Source organism: Gallus gallus, chromosome 4 (assembly GCF_016699485.2).
Source record: "Gallus gallus isolate bGalGal1 chromosome 4, bGalGal1.mat.broiler.GRCg7b, whole genome shotgun sequence".
In the NCBI taxonomy this organism is placed as follows: domain Eukaryota; kingdom Metazoa; phylum Chordata; class Aves; order Galliformes; family Phasianidae; genus Gallus; species Gallus gallus.
This window is the reverse complement of record NC_052535.1, coordinates 60,415,102-60,432,134: the sequence shown is the minus strand read 5'-3', so window position 1 is coordinate 60,432,134 and position 17,033 is coordinate 60,415,102. Positions and strand designations below refer to the sequence as shown.

At 39.8% G+C, this 17,033-nt stretch overlaps 2 protein-coding genes across 28 annotated transcripts in view; both read left to right on the top strand.

Moving 5' to 3' along the window:
* The window catches only part of UBE2D3 (ubiquitin conjugating enzyme E2 D3), a 33,724-nt gene extending 30,902 nt beyond the window's left edge, over positions 1-2,822 (top strand). For 3 of the 4 annotated variants that reach the window (XM_015285431.4, NM_001031153.2, XM_015285430.3), the window contains exon 7: positions 1,330-2,822. In XM_015285431.4, the coding sequence (XP_015140917.1) occupies positions 1,330-1,375 (46 nt within the window). In that variant the 3' untranslated portion in view covers positions 1,376-2,822. Of the gene's footprint in view, positions 1-196; positions 247-1,329 lie in introns of all 4 variants that reach the window. The other variant, XM_015285429.3, reaches the window with a different exon arrangement.
* MANBA (mannosidase beta) overlaps positions 1,385-17,033 on the top strand; it is a 72,240-nt gene continuing 56,591 nt past the window's right edge. For 22 of the 24 annotated variants that reach the window (XM_040699900.2, XM_040699899.2, XM_040699887.2 and 19 more), the window contains exon 1: positions 15,026-15,231. In XM_040699900.2, coding sequence (XP_040555834.1) covers positions 15,043-15,231 — 189 coding nt within the window. In that variant the 5' untranslated portion in view covers positions 15,026-15,042. Of the gene's footprint in view, positions 7,071-15,025; positions 15,232-15,460; positions 15,777-17,033 lie in introns of those variants that run through there. The other 2 variants (XM_046940856.1, XM_046940857.1) reach the window with 2 other exon arrangements.

Genomic DNA, 17,033 nt, shown 5'->3' with positions numbered 1-17,033 from the left:
TCTTTTTAGTAGCAGCTTGGTCTTTAATTTGAGAATTTCCCCTTGAACAAAGCTTCGTATGTTTTTCCTATCTTTGTTGAAATGATTGTTTTTATTCCTTACATGTTTTTAACTTTTTCCACGGATAGAATGACATAAAGTAGCCTTTGTTTGTTTTATATAAATATATTAATGCTAAATATACTTGTCCAATTAGGTACAATAGGTTAGCAAGAGAGTGGACAGAGAAATACGCTATGCTGTAGGGTAAGAATATCTGCACATTACGGTGCATTTAACAAAACTGGAAACTTGTCAGCACTTGAGTGCTGCATGCTTTAAGGCACTGGATTAACTAACAGATAATGGATGGACCAGTTACTGAACTTGAGTATTTAACTGCTTGATCTGTGGTTAGTGTGAAATGTATTGGCCAGTCACTATTTCTCACAGATACTGCTCTTGCATGGCAACAACAACAGAAAAAAGTATTGAATAATTACTGAGTTTGAGCCAGCTTGTCAACTTGTTCTGTCAAGTATTTACCCAGATTTTGCCAGAGTTTCATTAAAAGTGATGCCCTCGAAGCAGTACAGTGTAATCAGACCTCATGCATAGGTATGCAAAAATTTGGGCAATTCAAATTTCAACTTCTGTTATTCACCAGTGTCTGTCTTTCATATATTGCAGACTAGGAAAATGTATGGGGATTATGTTCTGCTTGTATAGTTGAAAATTAACTTCTTACTGACAAGCATGGAGTTAAGTATAAACTAATTGTCAGCTCAGTTCCTGTGGAGGTAGTATACTTAAAGATAATATTATCCTTTTTAAAAATTATTTCAGCAGTATGTTAATGTGGAAAGAAAGTACCAAGTATGAAGAAAATTTACTATTATTTTACTGTTAAACTAGAAATTTGACAAATTCTAAATGCAATGATATTATTAACCAAGTGATGTTTACTTATGGCATGTGATCCCCTGTAATTTTTATCTAAGAACAATATTTAAACAAAACGCTCCCTTTGCCCCTCCTACTCCAAGTGGTCTGTATTCCTTCCACTGGAGTAGTTATTCACACCTTCCACTCGAGTAATTAGTTATTCATGGCAGACCTCCAGCAAATATGCTTGACTTAAGTTTGAACTATTTCATATAAACTTAAGAACATCCTGGTTAGTCTAGGGAGGGACTTGTTTAAGGTTTTTCCCTTTATGTTATTAAAAAACAGGGACTTTTCTTGACCTGAACGGAATCAGGAGGTGAAGTTAAAGTAATATTTAATGATTAACAGTTTAGGGAATTGTTATTTTCACGCTGGCAGTAACTCAGTTCTTGTTTTTTGCAGGTACAACAGAATATCTCGGGAATGGACTCAGAAGTATGCCATGTGATGCTACCTTAAAGTCAGAATAACCTGCATTATAGCTGGAATAAACTTTAAATTACTGTTCCTTTTTTGATTTTCTTATCCGGCTGCTCCCCTATCAGACCTCATCTTTTTTATTTTTTTGTTTACCTCCTTCCATTCATGCACATGCTCATCTGAGAAGACTTTAGTTCTTCCAGCTTTGGACAATAACTGCTTTTAGAATCTGTAAAGTAGTTACACAAGAACAATTGCCCAAGATTCAGAATTTTTTTTTAATGGAGCATGTGTATTATGTGGCCAATGTCTTCATTCTAACTTGGTTATGAGATTAAAAAAATACATTCCTCATTGCTCTAACAGATACTGAAGATGCCACCTGAAAGGGGTGAGAGGAGATGGATGTTCAGTTTTCTCCCATCAAAGAAGTAACATTGCTGTAGCAACATCCATCTTGTTACAAACCTTCTAGTGTTAGAGAACTGAGGTTTTATTATATACATTTGCTCATAACTGATATGTCTGGAGAATTGGTACTGAATCTATAGCATCAGCAGAACAGAAAATGTGATGTATCTTATGCATGTCAATAAAGGAATGACCAGTTCTTGTTTTACAGAGAATGGAAATTGGAAGTCAAACATCCCTTGTATTCCAAAATAGGGTCTAAGAACATTTTTGTAATTCATTTAAATTTTGTTAGGAGGCTTGGAGCTATTAGTTAATCTGTCTTCCAAAACACTGTTTAATATAGCACTGAATAAATGATGCAAGTTGTAAATGGATGAGTGATCAACTAATAGCTCTACTAGTAATTGATTTATTTTCTTCAATAAAGTTGCATAAACCAATGAGTTAGCTGCCTGGATTAATCAATATGGGAAACAAAATCTTTTGTAAAAGCAAAGCTGGTTTTTGTATATACTGTTGGGATTTGCCTCATTGTTTAACATCAAATAATGATGTGAAGTTCAATAGAGTGAATCTTTTGCCATTTTCAGTTATAATGCTCAGTCTTTTGCAGGTTGACACATTGTTCGGCCTGGTGTATGCAGAATTAATAAGCTAACATAGTAGTGTAGCCTTAGTAGTGTGCTACACGTGGTGCTGGGAGCCCAGCGTTCAAGGATGGACTTGGGACCCAGCAGATCTGAAGTGGTGTATTGTGGAGATGCTTCCTGATGCACCTGTGTTTGCTGACTGAGAACCTTTTTCTTCACCTTGTACGCTTGACAGCTGAAAGATCTTAATATGGGAGTAATCATGAGGCAAAAATATAAAATAAAGTACTGTTTTGATGTGGGAATTGTCATGAGGCTGTGTTGAAGTGAATTTACTATGTGGGATGTTCGTTACCATTGAAAAGGACTTGTTCAGCCATGCTGCCATTTACATTAATGACTATTTTAATGCAACAGACACTTTCCTCATGTCAGGTGACTAAACGTGAATAAAGACTCATTGCTATTGGATTTTTGTTCTACAAGAAGCATTGTCTTGTGCCATTAGTTTATCTCTGCAGCAACAAAGGCATTATTAAGCATCCGGCTCTCCTGCCCTCTTCCTTCATATATTTCCTTGTTTGATTTTTGTTGGTTTTTTGTCTTCATTCTTAACATCCATAGCTTCATTTTCTCTAGTCTTGTACTATCAACTTATTGTGCATCTGTGACTTCGCACGGCACCACTTTTGCACAGCTTATAGTTATGTACATTCTGATTCCTTGTCCCCACATGGATGTGGAAAGCTAGATGTAAAATAAATGTCAAACCTTAATTTTTATATAAAAAAAAGAATATGTAGTTTGGACATGATTTGTTCTGGTTTTAAAATATGAAAGTGAACTTTTTTTTTTGAAGTTGGCTTGAAATTAAGAAAGCCAGGCTGTCTTTAACAGTGCATGGCCCACTGAAATGGCGTGTTTACAGGTTTGTTCATGAAGTTGCAGTTTTGTGTAGTTTCTCTGCCTTGCTAACCAAAGGTTTTTACTTGTGCCAGTTCTCTGGAATTGAATATACTTGAAATGCAGCTGCCAAATAGCATTGCAATCGAGGTAAAAGCATGTGTCTGTAATCTGGGAAATATGATGCTCTTACCTTTGTGGTAATGGTGTTAATATAATGCTTATTACTTTGTCGTGGAGCCATAGCCACTGTAATTATGATTGTGATCAACCAGAAAGACGTGATATGTAAGGCACCAAACTTTGTAAAACTCGAGGTGTGGATGAGGGAGGGTCGGGAAGGAAGATAGTAAAATGTTGCATGGGAGATGGAAGTCTTGCCTGGACTGCTATGTATTTCTCATGTACTTCCTGTTGGTAGGTGCTTTGTGATCACTTTCAGTACTTTCAGTAAGTGGAAAGCGTATATTTTGATGAGAGTGGTGAAATGTAGGTGTTATACATGTGTGCCAGAGATCATGCTGTTGCATTTATGAGATGAGAAATAGTAAGTGTTCTGTCCTCAGAGCAGTCTTGGGTAGTGTGCAGGCTTCCCCTGAAGGTGTACTGGGGCTCAGTCTTAAAGGCAGGGGGTGTTGAGGAAAGAAGGAAATCAAAGTTTAAGAACTTCTGCCAAAACAAAAATGTTAATTAGTGATTACCTCAATAAGTAAGTCTATCTAGCACAAGTACAGAAGGTTGCAGCTGCAGTGAAACATATGGAGGAACAAAAAGTATGATTTGAACTTGAGAAAACTGGGGTTTGGGGAAGCACTGAAGTTGAGTTGTCCTGCCCAGCTCTATTAAAAAGCCTTAGTTTAGGATGACAAATACAGTAATAGCTTTCAGCTCAGTAGTCAACTCCATCCTAAGAGTACTGAATTGAACAATTTTGTAAATGGCTTTTATTTGAGGGTTTGTAGAAAACAAAGATGGTGTAAGCAAAGTATTTCTGAAACAAAAGTGTTTTTAAGCAGACCACAGGAGTACAGTCTGATTACTGTGGACGGGAGGGATGGAACTGCAGTCTGGCAATTGATTAAAAGAACTGGTTAACTTAGGTCTGTAAACTTTACCAGTCCTGTTAGATTGGATAACCCCTTAGACAAAAAAGAATTAGCATTTATTAAAAGGACTTGATCGCTTAAACATTTGCAGACAGAAATGTGCTAAATAACTTTTTAGTCTTTTCTGCAACCCCTATCAATTGTTCTTACAGTTTTAGTTCATCAAATACTTCACTATTATAAGAACATCTCTAATCTGCATCATAATCTGAAGCAGATCCAGTAGGCTCATCAGTTTTGGACTGAAAATTTATTCTGAATTGCTATCAACAAGTCTTTAATAGCACTTAAGATGTGGTAAAGTTGGAATTCAGTTGAAGATCACTTGCTGTGTTTATAGATTAAAAAACAAGCTTTGTAGCTTTAATCTGTGTAGACTACACTAAGACAACTGTTATCTTTAATGAGTTGTGTGAAACAAATTGGCATAGGAACAGGGGAATGAGGGACATAATGCATGATCAATAGACGTTTCTTAAGGTAGAAAGGTTACTTCATTGGAACGTGGGCCATGCTGCAATCCCCTGAATGGAATCCTCCCCAGCCCTCTCAAAAAAAAGCCCACTTGCTGTTCGCTGCAATTCTTTGTGTTGCTGAAAGGATGCTATTTTACCACAGTGCCTTCAACATAAAATAGCATAAATTGGAGAAATGTTGTATTTTGACCTCGATAGGCAATTTATGTTTGAAACGTCATTGGAATTAAGGCTAAAGTATTTATAAAGCATGGGGCTTACACTGTGGGAGCAGTGCAGGAGCAATGCAGAGAAAGCAGGGTAAAGCAGGAAGCAAAACTACAAATGTAATGGGAAGGTATTAAAGGTGAAGATGTGCTGGGTGTGTCATTGTGAAGTGCAAATGTATTGTCAAATAATTTCTGTAGTGTAAAGTCAAGTGGAAGCAACCTGCGCTAAGATAGCTCATCAGTTGTAATTTTAAGTGTCCAATTTAGCCTGTTGAAGACTATAACTTCAAACGTCACTTTAGGAAGAATTAACTCAGGCTGTAGATAATAGAGCTTTTGCAGGTGCGTATGGAATATTTAATAAGCAAGTGTCTTTAAAGCAACCCAGATCTTCTTGCCATTTAAGCAAGGAACTGTAAGATGCAGCTATGTGTGCTGCATGTGGCATGAATTTATAACCCCTTCCTCACTGACTAACTTGTGAAGGTAAATAGTAAAGATGTGTCGTAGCTTTGGCGTTTAGTACAAAGCTGTCATTTCTTTGGGGAAGGGTGCTCTTGCTGAAATAACATCTACAGAATCTCCACCATGTTGTTAATCCTCTGATAATGCAGTAAGATTAACCAACTAATTTATAGATAGGTTAGAAATGTAAGAATCTGGTAAGTGTAAGCTTTATTTTTTTTTTCCTCTATTACAAGGATAGGAATGCTTTTATTGGAATAAGGGGTCCAGATCTGTTTGTCAGGTCTCTTAGTTTTTGTACTCAGAAGAGCACCGAGGAAAGTATCACTGTTAGCTGCTGCAGAAGGTCTCAGTTGACAACTTTAGTGGACAACAAGACAACTTCCAGGACGTGGTACTGATAGAATGCTACTTTGATGCAATGGGTGAGTTCTGGGTGGAGAGTTGAGTATTTAAAACTGAACGTTATTAAAATCTTGATATCTTAAGTCTTGCTTCTCTTCAGCATCTGTCTGGTCTAATTGACATGTGCCTTGAAAATTTTCAGGTACAAATCTTGTTCAGCTTTTTGCACCTCTGTTCTTGCACCTTGCCTTTCCACTTCTTTCCTTACTTTGTAGCCCATGCGGATTTCATCCCTGAGTTTCAGGAGACATCTTTCAGAACACGAAGTGCTCGCTCCTGAGGGATTGTTGTTTGGTTTTAAAGGCCAGAGGACAAACCACATACAAATGTTCAGTTGAAAACAAGATGCCAAGTGAAATATAGGACATTTAGAGAAGTCTTTATTGGTTCAGTTGTACTGTGATCTGAATAGAAAATCTTAACACGTAAGCTTATAGAATCAGACTACCTGTATTACATATATTTTTATATATTAAGCCATTGTGTGATTCTTATTCCATTGTGCACAGTAGAAATAAACACAAGGCCCCTGAAAGATACAGGGTGAGTGTAGCTTTCTGGATGATTCTTCTGCACTACTATGGGTTTTTTTCAATGTAGTAGTAAATATTGTATTCACTTTAAGGGTTATAAATTCTTCAGGATACAGTTACTTCAGTACAGATGTAGGTGCTTAGCTTTGCATAAGTATAGGGTTTCCATACACTCAGGAAAGTGAAGTTTTGCATTTGTAGGTGCCAGTTTTATAAAAAGCAGGATGAAGTTCTCCATGGTCTATCTGCAAAGTGTTGAACATGTAAGCCAGTGTGTTTACTTAAATACACACAGTTACTAGTAGTTTAAGCCTCCTTTGACTTCAGTTTCTGTAACATAAAAATACTTTCATTTTTGGGCTAATAGTTTGCTTGAGAATGAGCTCTAAGCTCAGCAGTGAGCTGATGGGACAAATGCAGATACAGAACCTAGCCAGTATAAGAGGTAGAACTTGAGTCAGTTGAGCCTGACCGCTTTCTATTGCCAGCTATATTAACTGCTCTTATTAATGTTTTTTACAGTTTGAGTTGTATTTCAAGAGGATGTCCCTAAGTCTCGTTTGCATAGTGATTTATGTTTCCTGAGAAACCATTCCAAATTCACTGAAATCTGCACTTCGAGGTAAGGTTACCCCATCACAAGCACTTGAATTAGGCAGGAGGTAGATGCCTATTACTAAGCTAGGTTTTTCTCCACTCCTACTTCCTAAGTGTTACCTCTTAAGCTCAGAATTACCATTTTGGTGCTAAGTATGTGAATTCTTAATTTTCTTAACTTTTTGGTTATAAATGGAGAAGTGCATTCTGTTTGGATTAATTGTAGATGATGTGAGAAAGGGGTGTGCTTTGACATATTACAAGTAACCCTGAAATGTGCTTTTTCATGTAATGTTCTTTGAGACGCTGACAGAGCTGACGTAGAAGAATACTACAGAAGATATTTCAGAAGGAAAAACTGATGAGAAGACAGGCTTCTGGCAAGGCACTGAGTAGGTGCTTTCAAACATTTGGATACCAAACTAGTTCAAGGAAATCGAGTTTTTTTAATTAAATTTTCTTGAAGCAATTTCCTTGAAACAGCTGTCATTTTACTGGGCACACGTAGGTATCATGCTGTACTTTACCAAAACAAAAACCTAATAACAAAAAGCAACCTCATCAACAACTAAAATGGGAATATGAAAAATGAAGTTATCGTTAGCTGAAGACAGAACATCTGTAGTTCACTGGACAGGAGGCCTGATACAGAAATGGGATCTATTCTTCCAACCTTGTTTTCCCTTCCATAGCCACTCTGCAGTTTGTGTCTTTAAGACACCCTTTAGAAACCTGAACTTCCTTATGCTTCTATTTCTATGCATGTACACCCACTGTGTGGACAGGGTTTTTTTCGGCTGCCTTCCCTGATCCAATGGGGAGAACTCTTCCATGTAGTTTAGCTAGGCAGTGTCTGTGGTCCCTGAGTGCTTCTAGCTTCTGAACAAGGATTTTAGGCAGTTGCTGGAGCACGTTATGCTTCATGAGGTGCAAAAACATGAAGAAAGGATACAGGGTAATGGTTAGAATATTACTAGCCATCTTTTGGAACTATAAAGCTTGCTGCAGTGGTTCTAGTTGGGAGGAATGTTTTCAAAAGTAATGAAAACGTGTTAAGCTTTCTGAGCTCTTAGATGAGTAAAGGTGTAAAAACTGTATATTAAGAATCTGCATCTAAAGAGCAGATGTGCTGGGGCAAAGAGTAAGAGGGAAGATGTCAGTGTCACGGAATTTTTTAAGCGAAGTTATCTCATAGCATATGCTGACACATATATCATGAATACTTGAGGGTGTGGACAGTGGAGAGGGCAGCCAGCTGTACCTTGTGAGCCAGCTGCAGCTAACTGATAAGCTATTCTTGAAGAGTTCTGCTAGGAGGAAATAGCAGTAATTATAGTTTGTGGTTACAGGATTATGGATCATTGCCAGGAAACTGGAAGGATAAACAGTGGTTCAGCATCCCTGGTATTAAGGGAGCACAACAAAACAAACAGAAGAGGTCTTGAAAAACCTCCAAGTTCAGATTGCCACCAGGATGTTTACAAAACAATCAGTGACTCCTTTCAGCAATGCAGTGGGTTTTTGTTGCCTGTTAGTTTGCCCACTGTGAACTGTCAAAGGGGGTTATGGGAGAAGGAGACTTAGCTGTACCTTTGTGTCCTCCCAGTAGACTCCCATGGCTGTGACAAAGTAGGCAGGACTCAGAATGGAATTCTGAGGAAAGACTGCAGTTATATGTCAACTTGCTAGGCTTACTAAAACACTTGTTAGACTAGATTGCCTAAATCATTGTTAGGATTTATTTGATTCCTTGGTTGGTTTTTTTTTTTTACAGCTTTAAGTTTCTCTTTGGTTTGATGGCAGTTCTGCAGGGCGTAGCTCCTTACCTTCACAAATACTTGTCAATATGACAATATCACTGCTGGTGAAACTGTTCAGAAAACACGGAGACAGTCAACGCAATAGAAGCTTGGGTCCGCTTCAGTTAATTTATTGACAGAAGGTTTGAAGATGATTTGGCACTTCAAACCTTTAAAGAAATGTTCAAACTGCTTAACCTTTTGAAATGTGACAGTTTTCTATGATGAAGACAACCTTTGATTGAGAGAGCCATGCCTTTGGAAATTACTGCTTACTAATGCTGCTTATTTTGCTAGTATGTAAAAAGTGCCAAAACCTGAGGTGTCCGGTCTCTCTTCAATTCATTAATAAAAACTGAAACTATCTTCAGGGTGTAAGGGCACTTCTGTGAAGCATGAAGTCAAAATGCATGCTGAGTATTTACATTCAGAGGTTATATTGAAGTTACAGTGTAGCTTTTCCTATTTCAGTAGACCAGTGCCAGTTCACACTAGCTACAGTTACCTCTGCACTTATCTGCAGTCCTAGTGTTGAGAAAACAACTTTACCATTCAGCTGTGACTCTCCTAGCAGCTATCAGAGACACAGGCAGTAGTTTGAGCAGCAGATATTTGGTTCTACAGGGCTGAGAAGTTGGCTGTGAACAAAATGAGTGTGAATAGTATCTTAACTCTGCTTCCAGAAGAGGTGAGGGTTCTTTCAGCAGAGACTGAGAAGAAGGTTCTTCTCACATTCCTCTTTACTGTGTTTATAGCCATAAAAGTACTGCCTGCCCCTCTACTTCCAGTATGAGTATCAAAATACTCTGAACTTTTGACGAGTACCAAAACAAGAAATTCATATTCAGTTCTTATTTTGTTTGTTGCAGTAGTTCTAAGTCTTCCTTCCGTTTTTGTTACCATAAGAATCAAAACAAACGTGCAATACTTCTCTATAGGTGAGTGTGTATAAAGTACTGTTTTTAGTGCTGTTTATGTACTAAGACATTTTGAAAAAAGTCCTTAGTAAAATATGTCCACTTGATTAACATGCATGAGTCAATTTCTGCAACGCATGCCTGAAACATTTGTGCCATTGTAGTGAGTGATGTGGTAGGTAGTAGCATCCTGGACTGCATGAGGATGCAGTTCCTTTACTTTAATAACATCTTGCACTGGAATCATTTAGACAAGAGAAGATTTTTGTTTATATAGGCAGGCTCTTCGTTCATGTTGTTGTGTTAAATGGAACTTGAGTTGGGTCAGCATAGACATCATTGGTTAAGAATTCTAGCATTTCTTGTAGGTGTTAAAATAATTGTAATAATTTCAGGTGACTCCGGAGTACCAGGTTTTTGTTAAAGTTATTTGGTATGTTCCTGGGAGCTTGTGGAAATGAATGGGAGGAGTGGTGTCCTAGTGAGGTCCATAGCAGGTACATCACTTCTAGTTAAGCACTGAGAAACAGAGGTCCTGACCTGCCCCAGTGATTTGTCTTAAGTGACTGAAGTAGGGAAGAAATACAGCTCCCGGGTGCTTTGACAACATTAAATCCATTTAAGTTTACTCATCCAGTTTATCAGCTATAATTTTTGTTGACTTTCTCACACTGTTCACCTGCAAGGAAAACATTCATTAAAACTTTAGGATGGAGATGTGTTTTGTACTTAGCGTAATATGCTTGGTATGTCCTGCATTCAGCTGACGCAGTGCCAAGTGAAGCACACTGCCTTAGTAAAACTGAAGCCTGTCAAACTTCTGTCATCCGGGAAATGGTTTATTACCTCTGATAGCCACATTTTGAGGGATTTAATTTCGGGTGTTTATGGACAAATCATATGTTGTGGTTACAGATGTCTAGTTTCAGACCTTTGAGAAAGGTGAAGCAAGTTGTTTTGTACTGCTGTCCTCATATGTACTACTGTATTCCTGTGAGAGCCAGAGAATCAGTTTTCATTCTAGATATGTTTTAAGTTCTGATTGAGAGTCTACAGTAGCTTAGACGGTGCCATGTAGTCTTCAGACAGTACCTGTCTGCTTGTGAGACAAAGGGTAAATGACAGTGGTCAGTGTTATGTAATCCTTATATATAGACTTATTGTTTCAAAGGTGTTTATAAACCAAAGAGAATAATAGCTGTGAGAGTTGCATCTTCTAAAGAATCTGTCTTTAGGAATCTGATCATGCTGGCTTTAGAGATCCTTACGCCTTTTGTGTCTGTACCTTAGATGGTGGGGCTTTGTAACCTGAGTCCTGTGATTTGAGCCCATCTCAAAACAAAATGTTATGCTGAGTTACAAATACAGCCTTTCTCCACTGGCATACCTGATTCAGTTTAAGGGCATAGTCAAGGTATCAGCTGTCTTTCTGCATATGCAATTTTAAAATTCCTATTGCCTATTTTTTTTCCCTCTCCATACAGCATTTGCCTAGAGCAGTAGTTTCCTTTTCACATACTTACCTTGAATTGCATGTCATTATTAGGGCTGAGCAATTTTGTTTGCTGACAAAATACCCTTGCAATGACCTACAGACTTAAAAATAATTATAAAAGAAACTTCAGGCCTGCCACTTAGATCCTCATTTTGTATTTTGCTCACAATAACCCAGTACAGTGTTCTCAGTGCAATGTATTGATGGTATCCTCATCTAAAAACAATGCTAACTTGTTTCCTCATTTTATTTTTAGCTTCCTTTTTTGCTAGATTCAAGATAACACATTTCAGGCATTATTCTATGTTTATTTCTGTCCATCCTTTGTAAATCTAGGGCTGGAAAGCTCCATTGCACTGTATTGCATTTATGCCAGCCCCGAAAGTAACTGTTTTGCATAGTAGTTCTGTGTTTGTAGAGGCAGTCATGAAACAGACAAATATGTATTGTATACAGAGGTTTAAGTTTTCATACATGTGCTGCACTATCAGAAGGGATATGCAGTGATCTGACCAGTCCTGTTTTACACCAGTATTTAACCAACGTGTCTGTATCAACGTTGCTGCATCAATGCAAAACTCTCCAAAGTAGATGACCCTTCAGTTGTTTTGCTGCTTTGACAAATTGTCTGTGGTGGTGTATAGTTATCAAAAGACAGCGAGCTCCAGCATGGTTTGGTGTGAACACAAGGCCCGTATGGCTTTGTGGCAACCTTTAGCAGAAGAGTGATACAGGGTGGACAGGTGGGGGCAGTAATATCTTAAAGTACCGCAGCCAAATCTGTGAGAACCTGTTTGTTTAAAACCTTTGTTTGAACTTGAATTCGAAAGAGAAAGCATCCACAGCCTGTCATGATGATAGAGATTGCATAGCAATTGGAAACAAAAGACTTTTGAGATTAATGCAACAGAATTTGGGCAGCTTCAATTGAACTACTCTGAGTTTACTCTAATATTGTCAAAGATAGGCTTTTGCTCTCAGCATTTTGTCTTAGTTTTTTAGTTATTTTCAAGAGTATCTGCTTGCAGCCTTCAAGAGTAAGAATTGTAGTAACCTTCTAAATTTATGGCATTTCAGGAAGATGGAATATTGTACACAATGAAAGAAAACGATATGAAAGACCTTACCATGTCTTAAGAGTTTAACACAACCTTTCAGACTGCAGTATCTTTAAGCAGTAAAAATGTTATTTGTTTAAAAATACCCTCAAAGAAACAACAACAACAAACCACCCGAAAACTGAGACATGAAAATGAGACATGACTTAACTTAATTATAAGCCTTGAACAAGGAAACGGCATGTTCTCAGAACACTTGATTACAGCATTGTTTTTAGGATTTTTGTGTGTGAGTGAGTCTTAAGGAGAAAAATAAAGGGCTAAGAAAACACGGAAGTACAGTAAACATCTTGAAACGCAGTTTCCTTCTTACTGAGAAGCTACCACATGACTTGCTGGAAAAAGCTTGTGGGGGAAAAAAAAAAAGAGGAAAAAAAGCCAGCTTACAGTTGCACTTTGGTAGCACTAAAACTTAATTCTCTGTAAATCTGCGTCTTGAGAAATAATATCCTAGGTGGTCTCTCAAGCAGCACCATCGCGTTTAAGTGTTTTTGATATCATGTGAGTGAATTTAAGATAAATACACTGTATAATGTGATAGTCCTAAAAGTTGGTTTGCATTACTCATTGGTAAGTGAGGGCAGAAACAGAACTATAAGGCCAATGTGCAATGGCCTTATAGTCTGAACTTTTAGAAGACATTTATTTTTACTGAATTCTACAACTTGTGAAGCTAGCCGAGGTACTCAATTTTCCACAACAATGCTCTTTTTTTTGCCAATCTTACTAAAAGATGACTAGGAGCTGATCTGAAATGGGAGCTGGTTTTCAATTAGTCAATACAATATGAATGTGAATTCCTCCATCTTAAAAATTCACGCACAGTAACCACTTTCATATTTAGACTCCTGCACAGACTCTGTTGTCAAAATAGAGCAGGCCCCAACCATTCCTTTTTGAAGGTGGCAGCAGAGTTTTCAAGAGTGACAAAACGGGCATCAGCTGTTTTTCAGACCAGTATTTCTTAGTACTGTGCCCTTCTACTCTGAAAAAAATCACCTGTGATTTTATCATATATGTAGATGTATGGGAGGGCTGATGTTTTTCTCTTAACTTGAAATGAAGGGCTGTTGACCCAGAAAGATATTTTTCTAAACTTCCTAAAGGCTTATGTGAAAGCCAGAAGCTAAACCAAACGAGCAAACCAACAAAACTCTGGTTATTCCTATTCTTGTCTGTAATCACTCTTACATTCTCTGCTACATGCCAGAAGCAGCAGCCTGTTCTCATGTGTCAGCCATACTTTAGTCTTATGTGACTTGGTCTATGTATGTCTGTTGTTGAAATAATTAACCTTTTAGCATCCTGAAATGCTTTACATGTTTATTCCTCTAATTTTACAGTGTATGATTATAGACATTAAGGAAACACGAGGATGGAAGTGGGAAAACAGAATAGAAAGGAAGCCCCTGCAGTTAGTTGAGGTTTTTTGGAATGGTCGGTTACATTTCTATGCAGAATCACACGTAGGCACCTCCATGTATAATTTTGCTTTCTTTGGATGTACAGTGACTTCTGTTTTGAAGAGGAAAAAATGGTGTGGCAACAGAAAGATGTGGTGCTAGTGGTAGCATTATTGCTTTACAGTAATTTGCGTGGTTTTCTGTTTTTAACCATATTTCACCTTCTCACTTGAATGTTAGACAGCAAATTGCCTGTCTGATTCTGAAGAGGCCAGTAAGCTGAGTAAAAACTTTTCAAATCAAAGTGCATGGCCCATGCTGGGCTTACTCACATCAGTAGGTTTGTGGGATAGTTTATCAACTGTGTTTTAAGAAAAACAGAAAACTGAAGCCTGGAATTCTACAAGCAGTAATCTAGGGTCACAGAGTGGCTGCTGAAAGAAGCACTTTCAATTTCCTGTTGAGCTTTGTGAGGGGAATAAAATTATTTGCACCTGAGGAAAAGCAGAACAGTGTGCTTGCAGGTGAACAGACCTGAAGGAAAACGAGCACAACACTGCCTCCGGCACATACCCCCAGGGTTGGTGATTGGAGTGTAAGAGCCTCTGGAGTCTATTTTATATATCCTGAAGTGGGATTTGGGGGGTGGTGGCACAGGAGAAGTGTGACAACGCAAAGCATCTGCCATTCCCAGAGCTGGTCCCCTGGAGGCAGCCAGGCCACTGTGTACTTTCTGTTCCTTCCACTCATCCTTTAATTCCTGTTTTTGAGCTGTGACTGAAGGGACTCGGCTCGTGGGGGCCTGCAGGAAGCCTGCACAAGGTTTTAGAGGATATTCGAGTTGCTTCTTTGGAATTCTCACTTCTGCTCCATAACCAGCTTTTACAATCAAAACTTGCAGCAGCTGTGCTAAGCTAAGCTTTATGAGGAAGCAGAGTACCCTTTTAGGAGGGTGACATTAGTTCTGATTTTATCCCTCTGTCATTTTATAGCCAAAAGAAGGAGAAAAGTCGTACGAAAGTCGCCGCGAGACGCGGCCAGGCTGCCCTGCATCCGCCGCGCTACCTCCCGCCATCTTTGCCGCCCCCCCCACCGCCGCTGGCCGGGTGGCCCCGAGCAGCCATTAACGGTAGGGGAGAGGAGGCGCGCGGCCGCCCCGCCCCCCACCGCCAACGGTCGGTGACGGCCTGAAGCGCCGCCTCAGCGCTTCTGTGGCCGTGAGGCGGGCGGCACCTTCTGTTGCACTCCGGCCTCCCGCAGCGGCCATGGGTCGCGCCGCCATGCTGCAGCTGCTGCTGCTGCTGATGGCGGCGGGGGGGGCGGCCGCGGGCGGCCCCGAGGTGCACAGCCTGCGGGGTAGCTGGCAGCTGGGCAACGGGAACGGCTCGCTGTCGCTCCAAGGGGAGGTGCCGGGTTGCGTGCATACCGCCCTGCACGGCCGGGGCCTCATCCAGGTACGGCCGCGTGCGGCGGGCAGAGGTCGGCTGGGTGTGGCGGCGCCTGAGGAGACGCCTCGCCCCGCCGCGTGGGTGCCTGCCGTGGTGGAACCCGGCGCCCACCCTGAAACCACCACCCCCCTTCGGAGCTGCATCTGGAGCTGCAGGTGTTGCTTGTACAGCAGTGCCCCTCTAGTGGCAAAGGCTTTGGTGTCTGCAGCACACAGCGTCTGGTGGGGTCACCACCACAGAGCAGTTTGAAACGGGACCAGGGGTGCACATAAGGAAACTCGTGCTTTACGTGCATGAGGTTCTCTGGGTTTGACACGGAACCAAGCTGCAGACACCGGGTTGGTACGTGAGCATCACAGGGTGTAAGTCATGGTTACTGGCCACGTTACTTGGAAAGGTAGAATTCCTCAGCCTGCTCTGCTGGAATTGGGCTTGTTGATGGAAGAAGTTCAGGGATTTCAGATGTTACAGTCCTTTAAACATCTCTTTTAAACACCTTCAGAGTACATCAAAACAGCTGAGATTGCACGCTCCCATGCTACCTCAGGAAGGTGTGTTCTGAGCCATGGCTAAGTTGATCTCACTGAAACACCTAGTTCCTGCCATCACACTTCTCAAAGCTTTTCTTTTTCTCCTTGTTACTTCTTCTTTCAGTTCTTAGGTTTACAAAAACATGGTGACCATTTCCTGGGACAAGTCATCAAAACTGCAGTTGTAGATTGGTGGCAAAGTTTATACTGATTACAGCATAGGTTGGTTGTGACTCAGCACAAGGAACGTGGCACTAAGCAAGGCTTGCCTTTCTAAAAGGAAATACAGAAAATGTGAGTGAAACTGAAGAGATAAACATTGTGAGGTTAACAAGGTCTGTAAAACTGAGAAATATTCTGCTATAGGAGAAAACGTGAAATAGTATCCTTTTGTCTGAGTACATCAGACATACTTGTGTGTGACGTTTATTATGGGCCCAGTGTTGCATTTCTTGTACAGTGATAATTTAAAAATTCAGTCCTGGATGCCTGCACTTTACATTTTCTATTCTTTAATATTTATTGTTTGTGTTACTGTCCTGCTCTACTCTGACTAAAGTTAGGTATAAGGAAAAAGTGACTCTCCTTCGAGCAGGATAGTTTTAGCATTGTTTTGTGTTGGTGTATGTTGGGAATCCCAGTACTAGTAATGGATTGCAACAAAAGTCATTGCCAGATAAAACAAGCAGAATCACAGAATGGCTTTGTTTGGAAGGGACCTTAAGGATCATCTAGTTCTATAGCCAACATTGAAAATATAAATACACTAAGGTGGAATAACGTGAGCTACTATGATGTGGTGTTTCAACATCTTGTGTGCTAAGGTGCAAGACATTTGGAACTTGAATAGTTAAGGTGTTAAAATGGTTTTTCAAAGCAAGTTTTAAAAAACTGCAGCAGGCAGAGGGGTATGCATGGAGGATCAGCAATGAGGGCTGTGCCGGTTTCTCCCATGCAAAGTTCCTGTGATAGGCTGAATGTGTCAGCTGTCTGGCTGTGCTGTGAGACATTGCGTTGATAAGCGTGAGTAATCGTTCAGGGGAAACTGTGACGATGCACTGAGTCGAACTCACAAGTTACTGCTGTAATGAAAGACTGGCATTTGACTACTCACTCATTAAGTACTCTTTCAAAGTTAGAAAATGTGTTTGCTAATTTAGCTGCATTGCTGTAAGCTGACTTGTAATGTTGGTCATTTTGAGCAGCAGTATGGCATTTGGAAATGAATCTGTGATCACGAAATTTCATGTGCCTGTGCAGGATCCCGAGCCCGCACAC